Source organism: Scyliorhinus torazame, chromosome 8 (assembly GCF_047496885.1).
Source record: "Scyliorhinus torazame isolate Kashiwa2021f chromosome 8, sScyTor2.1, whole genome shotgun sequence".
Classification (NCBI taxonomy): domain Eukaryota; kingdom Metazoa; phylum Chordata; class Chondrichthyes; order Carcharhiniformes; family Scyliorhinidae; genus Scyliorhinus; species Scyliorhinus torazame.
Window position 1 is genome coordinate 31,857,807 of NC_092714.1, and position 17,577 is coordinate 31,875,383.

Sequence of the window (17,577 nt, forward strand, 5' to 3'; positions counted from 1 at the left end):
TTTGTCCTTCATTGCTAGAGGGATGGAGTTTAAGACTAGGGAGGTTCTGCTGCAATTGTATAAGGTGTTAGTGAGGCCACACCTGGAGTATTGTGTTCAGTTTTGGTCTCCTTACTTGAGAAAGGACGTACTGGCACTGGAGGGTGTGCAGAGGAGATTCACTAGGTTAATCCCAGAGCTGAAGGGGTTGGATTACGAGGAGAGGTTGAGTAGACTGGGACTGTAGTCATTGGAATTTAGAAGGATGAGGGGGGATCTTATAGAAACATATAAAATTATGAAGGGAATAGATAGGATAGATGCGGGCAGGTTGTTTCCACTGGCGGGTGAAAGCAGAACTAGGGGGCATCGCCACAAAATAAGGGGAAGTAGATTTAGGACTGAGTTTAGGAGGAACTTCTTCACCCAAAGGGTTGTGAATCTATGGAATTCCTTGCCCAGTGAAGCAGTAGAGGCTCCTTCATTAAATGTTTTTAAGATAACGATCGATATTTTTTTGAAGAATAAAGGGATTAAGGGTTATGGTGTTCGGGCCGGAAAGTGGAGCTGTGTCCACAAAAGATCAGCCATGATCTCATTGAATGGTGGAGCAGGCTCGAGGGGCCAGATGGCCTACTCCTGCTTCTAGTTCTTATGTTCTTATGTGACGAGATGGTGTGAAAAATGTACTGGTGTTTCATAAGAAATAAATGTTGTTGTTTGAGTGAAGAGTATTTATTATTGCAGTTTGATTCAGAAACCTGAAAGAAAGTCTGCCTCGATTGACTTTTGCACTTGGACTTTTCCCAGTCTCAAAAAGTAACCAAAGAATGGAATTGGTATCCATATGAAAAGTAGCTCCGTAATGTCTGAAACAGATATGACATCAGGGACCAGTTACTACCCCTTTCACACGTTTGCAGGTTAGCGAGTCAGAGCAGCCTCTGAGAATTGGGGTGATGCGATGTCATGCTGGTACCTCAGTTTACCATGCCTGAGACTGCGTGCCTCCAAGCCAGCCTGTAGAGTTTTAGTCCGTTAACTCTCACGCATGCTACATTAGTCCAAGGCCTGTGGCAATGCATTCAAATGGTTGGTATAAACAGTGTTTATTGCATCTGCTGAATTAACAGCTGTCAAACGCTATTAGCTTCTATACTGATTTGTTAGGTTTTGTTTGTGAGGTGTGTGAGTATGGCAGCATGTTTTACATGATAGTCTCTGCTGACAATGTGACTCAATAATGTTTCGTCCAGAGCAATGCTACAGTTAATCAGGAGCAAAATCCACAAGAACAGTCTGCTGCGGATGTCTCCAACATCTATAAAGGTATTAAGGGTTTGTCTTTCTCCACACACCTTGTAATGACAGGAAAAAAACAAAAGGGGCTTGATTCTCCGTCGGCGGGATCATCCGTTTCGCCAGCAGCGCACAAAAGCTCGCGGATTTACCAACGTATGGGGGTGCCCATAATGGGAAACCCCACTGGCCGGATGGCGAGACGGAGAATCCTGCTGCTGGCGGGAGCGTGCCGTACCAGAAAACGGGTGCGGCGGGATGGAAAATTCCGCGCAAGAATTTAATTTGTTTCATGGCTAAAGGAAGGACACCGATGAAATGGTGAAGATGAGAACCAAGAGTGTTCTCTATATGGAAATGGTCACCCTATTCATTGTGTTAACCCAGTTTCAGCCCATGGTCTCTCTGGAGATGGCTGATTTCAACCAGGGTCACATTGGAAATTCAATATTGGCATCATAGTCCCATAAAGGAGAAAAGCTGGCCAGAGATCTTACTGCTGATTACTATACAGTGTCTCTTGCTGAAGCTTGCAGACACATGGACAATGAGTGGACGGACCGATTACAGGCCCATACCCTGACCAAGTCTCACATACGGGGCTAGATTTTACTGGCTGCCACAGTTCCTGCCCCACCCAGCTAAAATGTCAGAGGGGGGTAAGATGTGCCCACCCACAGAATGACAAATGCTGCGCTGTCATTATATGCCCAGATGCCAATTAAGAGAGGCATGGCAAGACTTCCACCCCTCGGAACATGGGAGTCCCGCCTTTGAGAGCCTGAAACTGGAGAGGGGAGGGGGAAACCTGTAGGGGATTAAATCCCTTGAGCGGGAACTAATTGTCCAATTGGCCCATGGTGGGCAGGCCACCTGCTTGATTTTGTTTGCCAACCCCCCTCCTCCTCCTCACCCCATCGTCAAACCTTTCAGTGGGGGAAGCGTAAAATCCAGCTTATTAAGTATAACCATGTGGGTTAGATGCCAGTAATCTGCTGTTCTCCATGGAACTGTTCCCCAACCTGACATGAGAATAGTAGGTTGAAATTTAATTTTGTATACCTGTAGTCATCCATCACCTGCACTGATAGGAGGCAGTAGAATGACATGTTTTTTATAGGGCTGAGTTTATGAAATCACACTCCTGCAGGTATTCTCGCTATGATTTTCCACTCATTAGTTTTAATGGATGGAAAATTGTAGGGAGCGCACCTGAGATTCCCTGACATGTGCCACTAATGGGTGCGGCTCGTTGTCATGGACATGTATTCTTAAAATAGGATGGCAATTTACAATTGTTGGCTCAGACCTACTGCCTGTGTGAAGTGAGGTAAAGTAATTGGGAACAGGCCAACACAGCCTTCACCCTCCAGTGTCAACTTGGGAGATTCTCATAGCTCGCTGTTTTACTGAACACAATTCATAGAGATCTGCGAGCAAGTTGCACTGAAGGAGGATGGTGCACAGTGTGAACAGTTCCGAACAGCAGAGACATTGCAACAGCACACAATCACATCATTACTGTTCGGCAGTTTAGTCTGAGAATCCGAGTTAATTATTTATTATTCAAAGAACATCATTGCCCAGAATTGCTTCTGAGTTACTCTCACTCCATCCGCATAATTGTGCCAGCAATGTGGTGGAAATCTAGTTTACCCACATAAACCGACATCTGGTGCAGTTACAGTGGTGGAGGGAGAACAAGCAGAAATTCCGGAACACTGCTTTCTCCTTTCTGGGATAGTCACCACAGCTGGACCAATGACATCATGTTTCAGGATCCCTGATCTTCTTTGTACCAGTGTGGGGAGGGCAGAGTGCAGGTGCTTCACTCCAAGGTCTTGCGTGCAATCTGGTCTATATGAGACACTTGTCAAAACAAATCTCACCACACAACCAAGGATTCGGAGTGGTCCTCTTGGGCAGTGTACCATTGCCTACGGTCTAAGGGAATTTATTTGCTGGCACAGTCGGCCAATGGTGCAGGCAAACCATGGCTGTCAGAGAATTTGGAGGTCAGCATGTCAAGGTTAAAGGCTGAGCAGCAATCAGTGGCATTCAGTTAGACTCCAGGCATGTCAATTGACCATAAGACCAAAAGATACAGGAGCAGAAATAGGCCGCATTGCCCATTACGTCTGCTCTACCATTGAGTGAGATTTTGATAAAGGCGAAGGGAGTCAGACAAGTAGCACAAAGAAGATGCTCATTTACAATACGCACTATTTACAAATGGCCTGGTTGAACCTCACCGGGTCCCCTCTCTCTATTAGTCGGTTCCTATTTGGCCGAACTTCTATGCAACATGGTATCGGATCCGTAGTTAGCGAGGGAACACGTGATAATAAACAACCCAGTCCCCTGTGTTCCATGGAGGTTATTACATCCAACTCCCGCTCCCCTCACCGAATTCCGAAGACCCCATAGGGGTCAATGAAGACGAGGAGCGGACGAAGAAGTTAAAAACACTGACAACACGGAAGGAACAGAAGAAACCGGCACCATCCCAGCGGGTGGCGGGTGGCCGCATTTGCCGGCGGTGGTACAGGATCAGCCAGAGTATAACAAGCCAGAGAACGACACTGGCGGCTGGACCCCCTGGGCATAGAACTCTCCAAAGGTGGCCGAAGACAATGTCCGGGTCAGAGACCCCAGTGTTCTTTATCTCCATTTCGGAATCAGACAACCAGACATCAGGCACTTCGGTATCACGAGAAGAAGATGCAATTGGGAGTGCAGACTGTGGGGCCGGAGTAACCGGTGGTACCGGGGTGGACTTTCACCGAGGAGACATCTGAACGGCGTCTGGACTGGGGTAGAATTCCCCTGAGGAGTCTCCGGAGCAGAAGACTGCTGGGCGCGAAAGTGATCTATGGATGGCACAGTGGTTAGCACTGCTGTCTCGCAGCACCAGGGACTCGGGTTCAATTCCAGCCTCACGTGTCGGTGTGTAGTTTCTGCATTTTCCCCGTGTCTGCGTGGGTTTCCTCCGGGTGCTCAGGTTTCTTCCCACAGTCCAAAGATGTTGGGTGGATTGGCCATGATAAATCGCCCCTTGGTGACTGAAAGGTTAGGTGGGGTTACGGGGATACGGTGTGCCTAGATAGGGGGCTCTTTCAGAGAATCGGTGTCCACTCAATGGACTGATTGGCCTCCGTCTGCACTGTAGGCATTCTATGATTCTGTGATTCAGGTGACGCTTCATGAGCTGATCTCGAACACAGACCTGGTATGAAACCGGGCCGGTATGACGAACGACGACCCCTGGAAGCAAGTGAGGACCTTCACTAAAGTTACGGGCATTGACCACCTCGTCAGGTGCGGAGGATCGTAGAAGACCACACTTTTTTGGCAACGCCCTTGGAAATCTTGTGCACGGCGCACTTTTGCGCCGATGTCAGGGAACAACAATAATAATAACGTTATTGTCACAAGTAGACTTGCATTAGCACTGCAATGAAGTTACTATGAAAAGCCCCTAGTTGCCACATTCCGGTGCCTGTTTGGGTATACAGAGGGAGAATTCAGAATAGCCAATTCACCTAATAGCACGTCTTTCGGGACTTGTGGGTGGAAACCGGAGGAAACCCAGGCAGGCACGGGAAGAACGTGTAGACTCCGCACAGACAGTGACCCAAGCCGGGGATCGAACCGGGGACCCTGGTGCTGTGAAGCCATAGTGCTAACCACTATACTACCGTGCTGCCCTAAACCCAACCGAGCCCGGAGTCGGCGACCCATCAACAGTTTGGCCGGGGCTACCCCCATTACAACATGAGGAGCACTCCTATACAAGAAGAGAAAGCATGTCTGGTATCCATCGGACCTCTGGTTTGTTTCCTCAGGCCCCGATTCACCGTTTGTCTGGCGCATTTTGCCAATCCATTTGACGCTGGGTGGTAAGGCATGTTGTGAACATGATGGATGCCATTCACCTTGGTGAAGGCAGAGGACTCCTCACTAGTAAACAAGGCACCATTACCCAAAGGGAGTCAGACGAGTATCACAAAGAAGCCGTTTATTTAGAATACCTACTGTACAAAGGGCCTGGTTGAACTTCACTGGGTTCTCTCTCTCTCTGTCGGTTCGTTCCAATCTGGCCGACCTTATATATAACAAAGAGGGGATACTCCTCGAGCCACATGGGAAAAACAATCAACCCAACCTCGTGTGTTCCGATCAGGTTATTACCGAGATCATGGCTGATCTGAAATAATTCTCAACTCCACTTTCCTGCCTCATCTACATAACCCTTGATTCCCTTACTGATAAAAATCTGTTTAGCCCACCATAGTGAACATACTTAACGTCCCATCTCTACAGCTCTCTGCGGTAAAGAATTCCACAGAGTCACTACTCTCTGAGAGAAGAAATTTCCCCTCATCTCTGTCTTAAATGGGTCACCCCTTACTCTGAGATTCTGCCCTCTGGTCCTAGACTCTCCCACAAGTTGAAACATCCTCACAGCATTTCCCCTGTCAAGCCCCCTGAGAACCCTATATGTCTCAATAAGGTCACTTCTCATTCGTGTAAACTGGCTGGCGCCTGGGGCGGTTCTCGTTTTTGGCCTCTCCCACTACTGACAAACCTTGTTTCGCTCCTTCGAGCAAAACGAGGCCGGTGAATAATGGGAGAGGCCAAAAACGAGAACCGTGCTAGGCGCCAAACAGATTGTGATACAACCGGCCCGCTCCCGAAGGTGAAATCGGGACCTTGCCGTAGCGAGGCGAGAAACCAATTATCACCACTTAAGCCCTATTTCCATACAATTAACGAGAGCCACCCGATATCCAAGGGCCTCTCATCATTCTGCGGCCTCCCCACCAAGTGGTCACGCTGGCACCGATTAGTACTCCTTTTGAAAAATGTGAACCTGGCGGAAGGGCTTCCGTGGGGAACCGAGGAGGTGAGTAGCCATCTTTGCTCACAGGCAAAGAGCCCGGGGGTGCTGAGATTGCTACCCCAGTGCTCGGTAGGGGGTGGGGGCCATCAGTTGGGGGTGGGGGACCCTCCTGCAGGGTTCGGCCTCCATGGGAAAGTGGAGGGGTATGCTGGGGAAAGGGGGGCAACGGGGGGCAACCGTTTGCAGCAGCACCATGCCAACCCCTGGATCATGTTTATCCGTTCAGGGGGCAACCCTTGCCCCTATCCGTTTACCCCACCGACCACCCATAACCCCCATTGACTGCCGAGGCCTCTGGCCATCCAGCTGAAGCTATCACGAATAGGAAATTGGCAATAGTGGTTAAATGAGCACTTCACATAACCCAAGTGGAATCCTGTGGGTGGGCAGGCGTCTTCTGGGGGCTGTGAGGCTGGCGAGCCCCGGTTCACTTGTCAGTAGTACATGCACAGCCATGCGGCCTCTCCCGTGTACTGGCTGTGTGACACAACCTCATCAAAGGGGTGGAACCTGGGGGGAGCTGATGACCACCACCCCCACTCCATGGAACGGGTCCAGGTTGACACTCAGCGCACCCTCCTCCGGCGCAGTGACTATAGGGCCCTAGGGTTCACCTTGGAATGGAGGGGCAACTAGTTCGATCCCCAGCTGCCCCTGCATCATCTGGCTCTGCCAGCCTGGCGGTTCCCCATGCTCTGCACCATCATGTCGATGCTCCTCAGTGACTGGGACAAGCTCTGCAGCACCTCGGCCATGTCCATCTGAGAGCAGGACATGTCCCGCAGAACCTCATCAAGGTCAGCCTGGTACTGGGTCACAACACCCAGCGAGGCGGACATTCTGTTGTGACTCTCAGCCACGGCCATCCCCCACTGCGCGATACCTTGGACACCTTCACTAATGGTGCTGACGTTGTGCAGTCGCCACCCTAGCAGTGTTGGCCTCGGTGCCACGCATTGCCAGTGACATCTCCTGCGCCCATGGCCTCAGGGACTCTCCAAGTGGCCATGGAGGTTCTGCGGTGCTGCTGACATCTCCCTCTGAATGTCCCGGCCGCTCCCTAATGTCGCCGTCAGCAGCAGGTACCTCTGTTCCACAGGCTCAGCACCAGGCTGGGGCCCAGTTGGGTCCTGGGATCCAGCAGACCCCCTACTGCTGTCTTGCCTGGGGGTTCTTGCCTCCACCTGATGCACATCGTCAGCAGTGAGGTGTTCATCAGATTGTGCCCCAGAAGCCTGACCACTAACATTTCGCACCGAGGTATATGTATCTGCGCTGGTGGAGGTTGGGGATGACAGCTATGCCATGACTATTACAGTGGCATCCTCAGAGCTCTCCTCTGAGGTGGTCTCCTGGGAGGTTGGAGAGGGTTCTGCTTGGGATGGGCCGGCTCCGTCGGCTGGAGGACCTGCGGGAGAATGGACATGTGGTCTGTGGGAGAGATGAGTCAGTCAGTAAGGCAATAACAGCTCACGTTTGACAGATCCTCCGGGTGGAGCTCAGTGATTCCTCACCTCTGCAGCGTCCGCCAGCCTCTGCATTGGTGACCATTCTGTCCTTGCCCACCCCAGCCACCTCCAGGGCACGCTCCACGAAGGTGGTGAGGATTCTTATGTCCGTCACGCCCACTGTCAGTCTGGCACCAATCTCGACGGTTGTGGAAGAGCTTTCCTGAGGAGACGCAGAGAGGGCATCATTAGCCACACTCGTGCTGCCCGGTTTAGGTCATTGCTCGTCTTCCTGCATTGGAGGCCAGTCCTCCTGGTCACTCTCCCGGTGCTCGTGGCGCCGCCACCTTCCCAGGCAGCACTGGCTGCCCTGTGGCTAACCCTCCGGGACCCTCGGGGGAATAGGACAACCCTCCTGGCCTCCACTGCATCTAGCAGCCTCCCCAGGTCAGCATCCTCGAATCTTGGGGCTGGTCTACTTGGTGCCATTGTTGCGAGCTGGCTGGGGTTGGCTGAGCAAGTGCAGCTTAAGTGCTGCTCAATCTTGTTAGTGGGGGGCTGGCGAGCCCGGTCCGGGCAAATCAGCTGGCCAGCCTTCATTTGCGGCGAGAAGCCCGTGAGGCCTTGTTAAGTGGACGAATTAATGTTGAACGAGCGCCGGGAAGCTTGCGGCAATTCCCGCTCGCTACACACTTAGAAATATTTCCGGAGAACGGCGCCACCTTTGTCTCCTACTGCGAAGCCAATTATGAATCCACTTTATCAAATAATCCTGTATCCCATGTGAATTTACCTTCTTAATAAGTCTCCCAGGTGGGATCTTGTCAAAGGCTTTCAACCCCTTTCTCTCAGAGACCTCTGCCGAGTGCCATTCAGCACTGTTCCCCACAAACGAGGGGGGCCCAGACGGAACGGCACTTGTGGTGGTCTCCCAAGAGATTAGAGGCCCCCAACTTCATGCCCTATGGGTCGGGTGGTGCTCTGCCACTGCTGGTGCCATCTGGTTACCCTAGCAGTACAACCTGCTGTCAGCCTGACACTGCCAAGTTGCCCAGGTGGCACTGCCAGCTGCCATGGGCGCTGCCAGGGTGCACAGTTGGCATTGCAAGGTGCCACGCTGGTATTTTTTGCACACGCGAGATCGGGCCGGGGTTGCCCGGTGTGGGTGTAGCAGAGGCGGGGAGGGGGTTATGTGGGGACCCTCCCATATTGTGTTCGGTCTGGGGGGGGGGGGACTGTTTAGGGGGCCTCGGAGATCGCGATGCCATTTAAAAATGGTCTCTCTCGTCACTATGGGGAGTTCCAGTGAGCAGAGATCCCGACAGTACCAAACAGGGTTATGTGCGGCCTCAGCCTCGCGTTCCCTGTTCAGGCTCCTTATTCAACGAATTCGCATTGAATAGCCATGCGTTTCTCGGCGCTGTGAGTGCCGGAAAACACACGGCTAAACGCGCTTGCTAAGGGACTTTGTTCCCTTTTGAGAGAATCTTGTCCAATGGCTCAAGTTTTTCATTGTACAGGATTCAACCAAACTCAAACAAAATCACACAGCTGACAGATTAAGGTGCAACAGCAACAAGTCCATGTTTACCAATGGAAAAGGACCATCGAGATCACCTTCAATGGTAAATACACTGCACAGTGAAATACTGAACCCTACAGATCAAAAGTAATGCTAAGCAGCTTGTGTCAGGTAGAACAGTCTTGGAATACTAAAATTAGCTTCACTATCTCTTGGATGGGAAAAGTGGTTCCCGCTCCTAACTGTGATCCAGTGACCCTGCCATAAAATACATAGTGTGAATGTCAGTTGAGAACAGGGATCAGATCTAGCCGTAATAATTCCAAACACACAGGCACAGTGCAATGAGGACAAAAAATGCAAAAAGGAGTACATCTTGTTGGTGTCAACAACATCAAAGTAAATCTAGCTGCATTTTATTCTAAAAATAGTTTTTTTTTGGAGGGGGGGGGGGGGGAACTGCAATAAAGAAGTGGTATTTCCAGCTCGATTGCAAGTCTACTAATGTTCAACTTGCTCAGTGAGGCAGATGGAGCCATTCACTCTGCACTGCTGCAATGGGCAGCACGGTAGCATTGTGGATCGCACAATTGCTTCACAACTCCAGGATCCCAGGTTTGATTCCGGCTTGGGTCACTGTCTGTGCGGAGTCTGCACATCCTCCCCGTGTCTGCATGGGTTTCCTCCAGGTGCTCCGGTTTCCTCCCACAGTCCAAAGATGTGCAGGTTAGGTGGATTGGCCAGGATAAATTACCCTTAGTGTCCAAAATTGCCCTTAGTGTTGGGTGGGGTTACTGGATTATGGGGAGAGGGTGGAGGTGTTGACCTTGGGTAGGGTGCCCTTTCCAAGAGCCGGTGCAGACTCGATGGGCCGAATGGCCTCCATCTGCACTGTAAATTCTATGAAGCCAATCCGTTTCTGTGACTCACACTGAACATGGACAAATGGCAGAGCTTTGTTGCCACGTTTCTCTGTATACCTGACCCTGGGGGGACATTGAGACATCAGAGAGGTGTGCTATTTAAATGTCCAAGAGAAACCCACCTTCAAAGACCTAATTTACTTTGCCTGCAGTTAAAAAATGTATACTTTTTCTTAAAGGCAGAATAAGACTCAAATAGTAAACAACATGGGTTGTGGGATTTCAACAAGGTGGTGATTAGTATTATAGTTCAGGCAGGATATGGATTTCCACATATGTTGCCACTAAAAAGTCTTTCTGAGACATCTCCAGCCAATGTGTTCAGTTAACATTAATTATCATTTTGAGGGCGCATTACTAAAGCCTGCATCACAGGGCTTAAAAAGAAAAAGATAAGATCGAGTTCCTCCTCCTGATCATTTTCCAGTGACTCCTACTGGATGTTGGATAAGGAGGGGCTCGGGGCTGACTATGATTCCCAACATGGAAATAACCCCACCAACACTCACTATCTAGATACACTTGTGAAAAATAGTCATTTAGGCAAGGTACTGAAGGGTTGCTGGAAACTTCCTGAGTCAGTAGAATGGGTGGGGGAGGGGTGGCATGGGTTGGAGGAGGAGGCTTGATGGGGGTACAGCCAAAAATTGGTTTCTTCTTAGAAATATGAAAGACACAAATCAATTAATTTTGTTTCCCACTGTGCCGATATCGGGCCTCCTTTTTTGTAAACTTAATTTGTCTGGGGTTGATATCCTAGATCTTATTTACCTAAAACGTTTTTCCTGATTTAACATTATGCTTCACGTTTTCATTGTTGAAGTTTTAAACAAACCAATGATGCTACAATGGGTCAGTTAAAGCAATACCGTCAGCATTTGGTTCAGAGTGCGTTGCTCCAATTCTAGCTTCTTTATCAGATCAAGGGCCTCGTGTGTCTTTCTGTGTTCTGTAGCCAGCTGGTGATTGAAACTTTTACCTTTTAATTCCAGAATTTTCTCCAGGTCCTAAAGACACAGTGAACAAAATAAGCACCTGCAGGAAAATCATGGGATAATTGCCATTGAAGACAACACTTTGTGTTCAGAAATCCCTTCCTTTCCTGAAGATGCAGACTTATCAAGTGGAATGATTCCACAGGCACCAGCAACCCTTCAACACAGTGGCCAATTGAACTATGTGTGAGCACAGTGTAAAATGGTGATTATTTCCCCTTGGGGGCATCTCAACCAAAGGTCTCACAACTTACCCAAATCTACTTTTACCCAATGCCCATTTATCCATTTTCCAGTAGCTACTAATGCATAGCAATCAGGAGAGGGAAACCTTCTCGAGGTCAAACCAATTTTAGTGCCTTTGTCGATGTCCCATCAACAATCAGCCAATTCAGCATCAACCAGAAATCAAACCTGGATCTTTGAAATGGCACGGTGTCTGGTGCTGCCAATTGCCAAAGTAATGACTGTAGGAAGTGCTAAGCATGGGATGATTGGTTAGAATGCATAGCCACAGTTGAGGATGTGTAGGATAACTAAGTCTCTTGGTACCAATGTTACCTACCGTCTTACAATATTACTTGAAAGCTCTCAAAGAAAAGAAATCCCTTTGTAAACCTCAATAACAATGTAAATAAAATGCTCAGGCGCCTGTATACATGGGAGTGCTCAGGACAACACCTGGTGGTGATACAACATACAGGACTCTTTTAAGGTGATCTCCTTCTAACAAAAGAGTCAGAAACATAGTTATAGTTGATGAGAAGCAGAAAAGAGGGGGAATTACATATTCGACTCACTGAAATTGTATCATGCTTATAAATATGGGGCTCCTAAATAAAGTGTAAATTCAGTTCCTAATTTATTTTCTGCATGCCTAGATAAACGTAGCTTCAAGAACATTCAAGAGGTTCGATGCAATCCAGCACAAAACAGCCCCTTGATTGGAACCCCATCCACTACCTTAAACATTCACTCCCTCCACCACTGATGCACTATGGCTACAGTGTGTACCATCTATGAGGTGCACTGTAGCAACTTGCCATGGTTCCTTGAACGGCACCTTCCAAACGTGTAACCTCTACCACCTAGAAAGACAAGGGTAGCAGGCGCATTGGTACATCACCATGACTTGAAAGTCCATTTCCAACACATACGCACCATCCTGGCTTGGAATGATATAACTGTTCCTTCACAGTTACACTCCCTCCCTGACAGCACTGCAGATGTACCAAAGCCACATGGTCTCTAGTGGTTCAAAAAGGCTGCTCACCATCACCTCCTCACGGAGAATTAGGGATGGGCAATAAATGCTTGTCAGTAATGCTCACAAACTTCAGAGGATTGAAGCCTGGACGTTATGCAAAGATTTGAACTCTCTAAAATGATTCTTTGGAGGTATTAGGCAAAGTTAATTTACCATATAAGAATCTAAAATAGTGGTGTGAATAGGGTTAAGCTCTTTTCCACTATAGCATTGTACTTTCACTTCAGGGATCAAATCCAGTCCAAATTGATGAGATGAATGTCTTCAGGAGGCAATGCCAAACCTAAACAAAATGTATTTGATGAATCTCAAACCCATTGAGAAGCCACAACAAATAATCTGGTACCTAATTGGTAAATTACTTAGGGGGGTAAATATTACTGCATTTGACACAGGTTTTAATAAGGGAATCCCATTTTGTATTTATATCTAGATTATTATAACGAATGAATAATGAAAATATATACACCAAAAGAAGCCATTAGTATATCTGGTGTGCAAATGAAAGCATTCACTGGAGCACAACTGAGTTGCTCTTCTGAGGTTGGAGCATTAATGTGCAGGGGTAGTAGAAAGGAGTAGCTTTACCCTGCCCATAATGTGTGCTGTATAGGGGCCTGGGAGTGTTTGGTACAATTATTATGGACAAAATAACATTACAAAATATTCTGAACTATAAAACACCATAATTGATGAACTTAAGAAAATAAAGGTGGAGAAAACTAATTACTGAAGTATTGTTATGGAAGCACAGACAGCAACATAGGTGTTGATGTATTTATAATACAGTACAGCCTGAGTTGTATACAAATACATTGGGTGAATTTTACCTGTATAGAACTGTATGTAGCAGGGAGGCTGGTTTTTTGGGTTACCTATAGTGATAGCATGGTTGTGTTGTAATTCACCGACTGACCACGAGGAGTCTCATTAGTATATAAGTGAATGTTGGAGTCAGGTGACCTCAGACTGACTAGGGAGCTGGAAGAGAGGTTGCTTGTGCATGTTCATACTGTTAATTATATCTTGTTTTGTATATACTTGACCCACGGTTAATGTTAATAAATCATTTATTGCTTTAGCCACAAGTATTCTTGTAATATAAATCAGGTCTTCTGTCAAGAACATTACATGGTACCAGGATTGGATGGTATTAAACACTGAGAAAAAACTATCACATCATCGTTGAAGCCTGCCATGTGGTCCACAGAGATTTGAAGATTTTGCAGACTGCACAAATTAACTACATGGACTCATTGAAGCCACCAATGAGTCTCAGATTTCATGGAAAGGACAGCAATTGGCGTGTGTTTAAACAACAATTTAATCTGTTTCTTACTGCAGTAAATTTTGGAGATCAATCAGATTCGCATAAGGTAGTGGTGCTCCTAACAGTGGCAGGGCCGGAAACAATTGCTGTGTTTAATACGTTTAAATTTGCAAACAGTGAAGATAATAAAAATTTTAACAAAATAATGTGAAGATTAGATAAACATTGTATCCCCAGAAATAATGAAATCTATGAACGCGATGTGTTTAGATCATGATTACAGAAGACTGAAGAGTCCATAAATCATTTCATCGCTGATTTAAAGTTAAAAACTAAAACCTGTAATTTTTCTGCGATGGAATCTTCCATGATTCGGGATCAAATTGTGTTTGGTGGGAATGAAAATAAGCTGAGGGAACTGTTGCTGAGGGAATCGGAGCTGTCTTTGGACCAAACAGTTAAGAATTGTCAGGCTCATGAGCTAGCAGCACAGCATTCTAAAATGGTTCTCAGTAATGGCGACATCTTCTTGGAGAAAAGCAGTCCGCTTGCTGCCCTTTTTCCAAAAGGGCGGGAAACTTTAAAAATAAGGTGGGAAGGTTCCTGCAACTCCTCGCACACCAACAAACAGGTTAAAGGTCAGGATGAAGTCTTTCTGTGTAAAAGATGTGGTCAAATGCACAAATTAAGATAGTGTCCATTGTTTGGCAAGTTTTGTTCCAGATGCAAAGGGAAAAAAAATCACTTTGCTCAGACTTGGTACTCTAAGCTCAACTCCAGACCAGTCAGCACAGTGGAAGACACCTGATGAAACATCATTGTTTGTTGAGTAATAACAGAGAAGAATTTTTTTGAGACTTCAAAAAATTCTCCAACACTTAAAGAAATGCAAACTGATACTCTATTTAAAATAAATGCGGTTGAGAATAATAATCTTTATTGTTACAAGTAGTCTTACATTTATTTTTTAGAAAATATTTTATTGATGCATTTATAATTTTAACATTTCAAACAGAGAAATCCAACACACACAAAAACCCCACAATAACATACCCAACTCTCCCAACCCGAAACCCTAACAAGCCATACATTAGATTCCCTGCCCTTATTCGTCACTTCCATGCCTCCCCCTTTCCCCTGCCACCTCTCCCCCCCTCTTGCTGACAGTCAATTCTCCTTGAAGAAGTCGATGAACGGTGCCACCTCTGAGCGAACCCCTGTAATGAACCCCTTAAGGCGAACTTAATTTTCTCTAGCCTAAGAAACCCTGCCATGTCACTGATCCAAACCCCCGACTTTGGAAGCTCCGAGTCCCTCCATCCCAGCAAATTCCATCTCCAGGCCACCAGGGAGGCAAAGGCCAAAAAGTTGGCCTCTCTCCCCCTCTGGACTCCCGGGTCGTCCGACACTCCAAATATTGCCACCTCTGGACTCAGAGTCACCCTCCCTTCCAGGATTTCTGACATGACATCTGAAAATCTCTGACAAAATCCCCTCAGCCTCGGACACGCCCAAAACATATGTACATGGTTCGCAGGGCTTCCCCCACACCGCCCACACCTGTCCTCCACCTCCTCAAAAAACCTATTCATCAGGGCCACAGTCTTCTGAGCCCTGTGGACCACCTTGAACTGGATCAGGCTAAGCCGGGCACACGACGAGGAAGTGTTGACTCTCCTCAGGGCCTTCTCCCATAACCTGACTTCCAACTCCTCTCCCAGCTCTACCTCCCACTTCCTCTTCACCTCCCCAATTGGGACCCCTTCCCACTCCATCAGTTCCTTGTATATTTCCGAGACCCTCCCCTACCCAACCCCTGTTTTAGACAACACCTTATCCTGTAGTCCCCTTAGTGGGAGGCGAGGGAAGCTCGGGACCTGCCTCCGAACAAAATCCTGTACCTGCAGATACCGGAACCCATTCCCCCCTGGCAACTCAAACTCCTCCTCTAGCTCCTCCAGGCTCGGGAAACCCTCCTCAATTAAGAGATTTCCAAATCTCTCTATCCCTGCTCGCTGCCACCTCCTGAAGCCACAGGTAGGCTTACATTAATACTGCAATGAAGTTACTGTGAAAAGCCCCTAGTCGCCGCATTCCGGAGCCTGTTCGGGTACACAGAGGGAGAATTCAAAATGTTTAATTCACCTAACAAGCACATCTTTCGGGACTTGTGGGAGGAAACCGGAGCACCCGGAGGAAACTCACGCAGACACAGGGAGAACGTGTAGACTCCGCACAGACAGTGACCCAAGCTGGGAATCGAACCTGGGCTGTGAAGCAACAGTGCTAACCACTGTGCTACCATGCCGCCAGGAGTCTCATTAGTTTATAAGTGAACGTTAGAGTCAGGTGACCTCAGACTGACTAGGGAGCTGGGAGAGAGGTTGCTTGTGCATGTTCGTACTGTTATTCATCTGTTGTCTTTTATATATTTGACCCACAGTTAATGTTAATAAATTGTTCATGGCTTTACCTACAAGTGCTCCTGTAATATAAATCAGGCCATCCCACAAGAACATTACAGTACCTATTTGCAAATGAAAAGGGCTTTGCAACAGCTCTTTAATTCTGCCATATCTTTTGCACCCAGTTTCACAGGTTCTTGACCATCACTGAGTGCGGGTGTGGTGACAACACAACTGTCACTGACAGGTGCTCTATTTAAAGAGGCAAAATGGCTACAGGAAACCCCAATTGTGAATGCTTGTGGTGGCAAAGACATGGAAGGAAGTTGTGGTAAATTGCCCATTGGATTCATTGACCCTTCCCTGTTGGTCATGCTGGAGGTGGTGAGGTCCAGACATGTTGCTTCCTCAGGATGGGAAAGAGGCCTGACACACAAACTAAACAGGTATGGCTGGAAGTTGGAGAGAATGTGAACAGTTATAGTGAGGTGCCCACAACATGGATACGGTGTTGGAAAAGGTTTAATGTCCTCATTCAGTCAGGAAAGGTGAGTGTGATGCCATTTTCCGGTGGCATCCATGACTCTTCAAGCTTCTCAGCATTCCCCTGTGCAGCCCTCCTCTGACTGGCACACCGGCCAGAATTTTAGATTGTTTGGCACGTGCTGGCTCGACCATGCAGCGTGTGAAATCGTGCAAGCGGCTATCAGGTGCGCGTCCTGATGTCATCGCATACTTGCATATTTCAGTTGGCGGCTGCATGCAAGAGTCGGAAATGTGCAGGGCGACAATCAAGCAGGCAATTTAACCCATTCAGGAGTCAATTGATGCAATGTTACGTGGCTCGTCTGCTTTTACAGTTGGTGGGTTGGCCGGTTAGCCAGGCGGCCTTTACGTGTTAGCAACATCCTCGATCGAGGGCAGGATGAAATGTCAGGGCAGAAATAAAATTTTAAAAGGTCACTAATGTCTATGTTGGAATGAGCTGCCTAGACACTCTTTGCAGCCTTTTTCCATCGTCATTTATTTTGTACCAGTCTGCAGCTCCCTGAGACCGCTCCACATCGGCTGCCCCCCCCCGGAGGGAGCGCGTGAGAAGCCCAGGATGTCCAGGGACGTGCTGAGTAGTTGCAAATCAGGTGGCTCACCTCCTACAAACCCGAAAATAGGCTCTTTCATGCGAAATAATCCGCTAATACAAGGGAAAAACATTCCCACACCTCAACCAGCATCAACGCGAAAGGAGATGCTGAAACAACAGCCACTCCAGAGGCCGTGTAGAAACAAATGAAAAAAGCCAGGAGAAGCAAATGGCTGAGCTGGCAGATGCATGAGGCGTCGAAACTCAGGTCTCGCCAGAGCAAGAAGGACCCATCCGCCTTACCAGGGGGTGGTTGGAGGATGGTTCTCTCAAGGGAACTGAGAGAACACAGATAGTAGCTGAAAACTGATATCCAGGCTGCGGTCAGGGTGGTGGTCGCGGAAGCTCTGGTGACCATGCAGGTGGCCCTAGACAAGACAGAGAGGCGATTGAAAGCCCAGGAAAGCACCATAAAGAGCTAGAGA

The 17,577-nt window shown here is 47.9% G+C and overlaps 1 protein-coding gene across 5 annotated transcripts in view; it reads right to left on the reverse strand.

Annotated features, from left to right (window-relative positions):
* Positions 1-17,577, reverse strand: part of LOC140427720 (lebercilin-like protein) — a 162,973-nt gene that overhangs the window by 65,107 nt on the left and 80,289 nt on the right. For 4 of the 5 annotated variants that reach the window (XM_072513259.1, XM_072513260.1, XM_072513262.1 and 1 more), the window contains one exon: positions 10,944-11,081. The exons of the other annotated variant lie outside the window; for it this stretch is intronic. In XM_072513259.1, the coding sequence (XP_072369360.1) occupies positions 10,944-11,081 (138 nt within the window). The remainder of the gene's footprint in view (positions 1-10,943; positions 11,082-17,577) is intronic. 5 annotated transcript variants of the gene reach the window in all.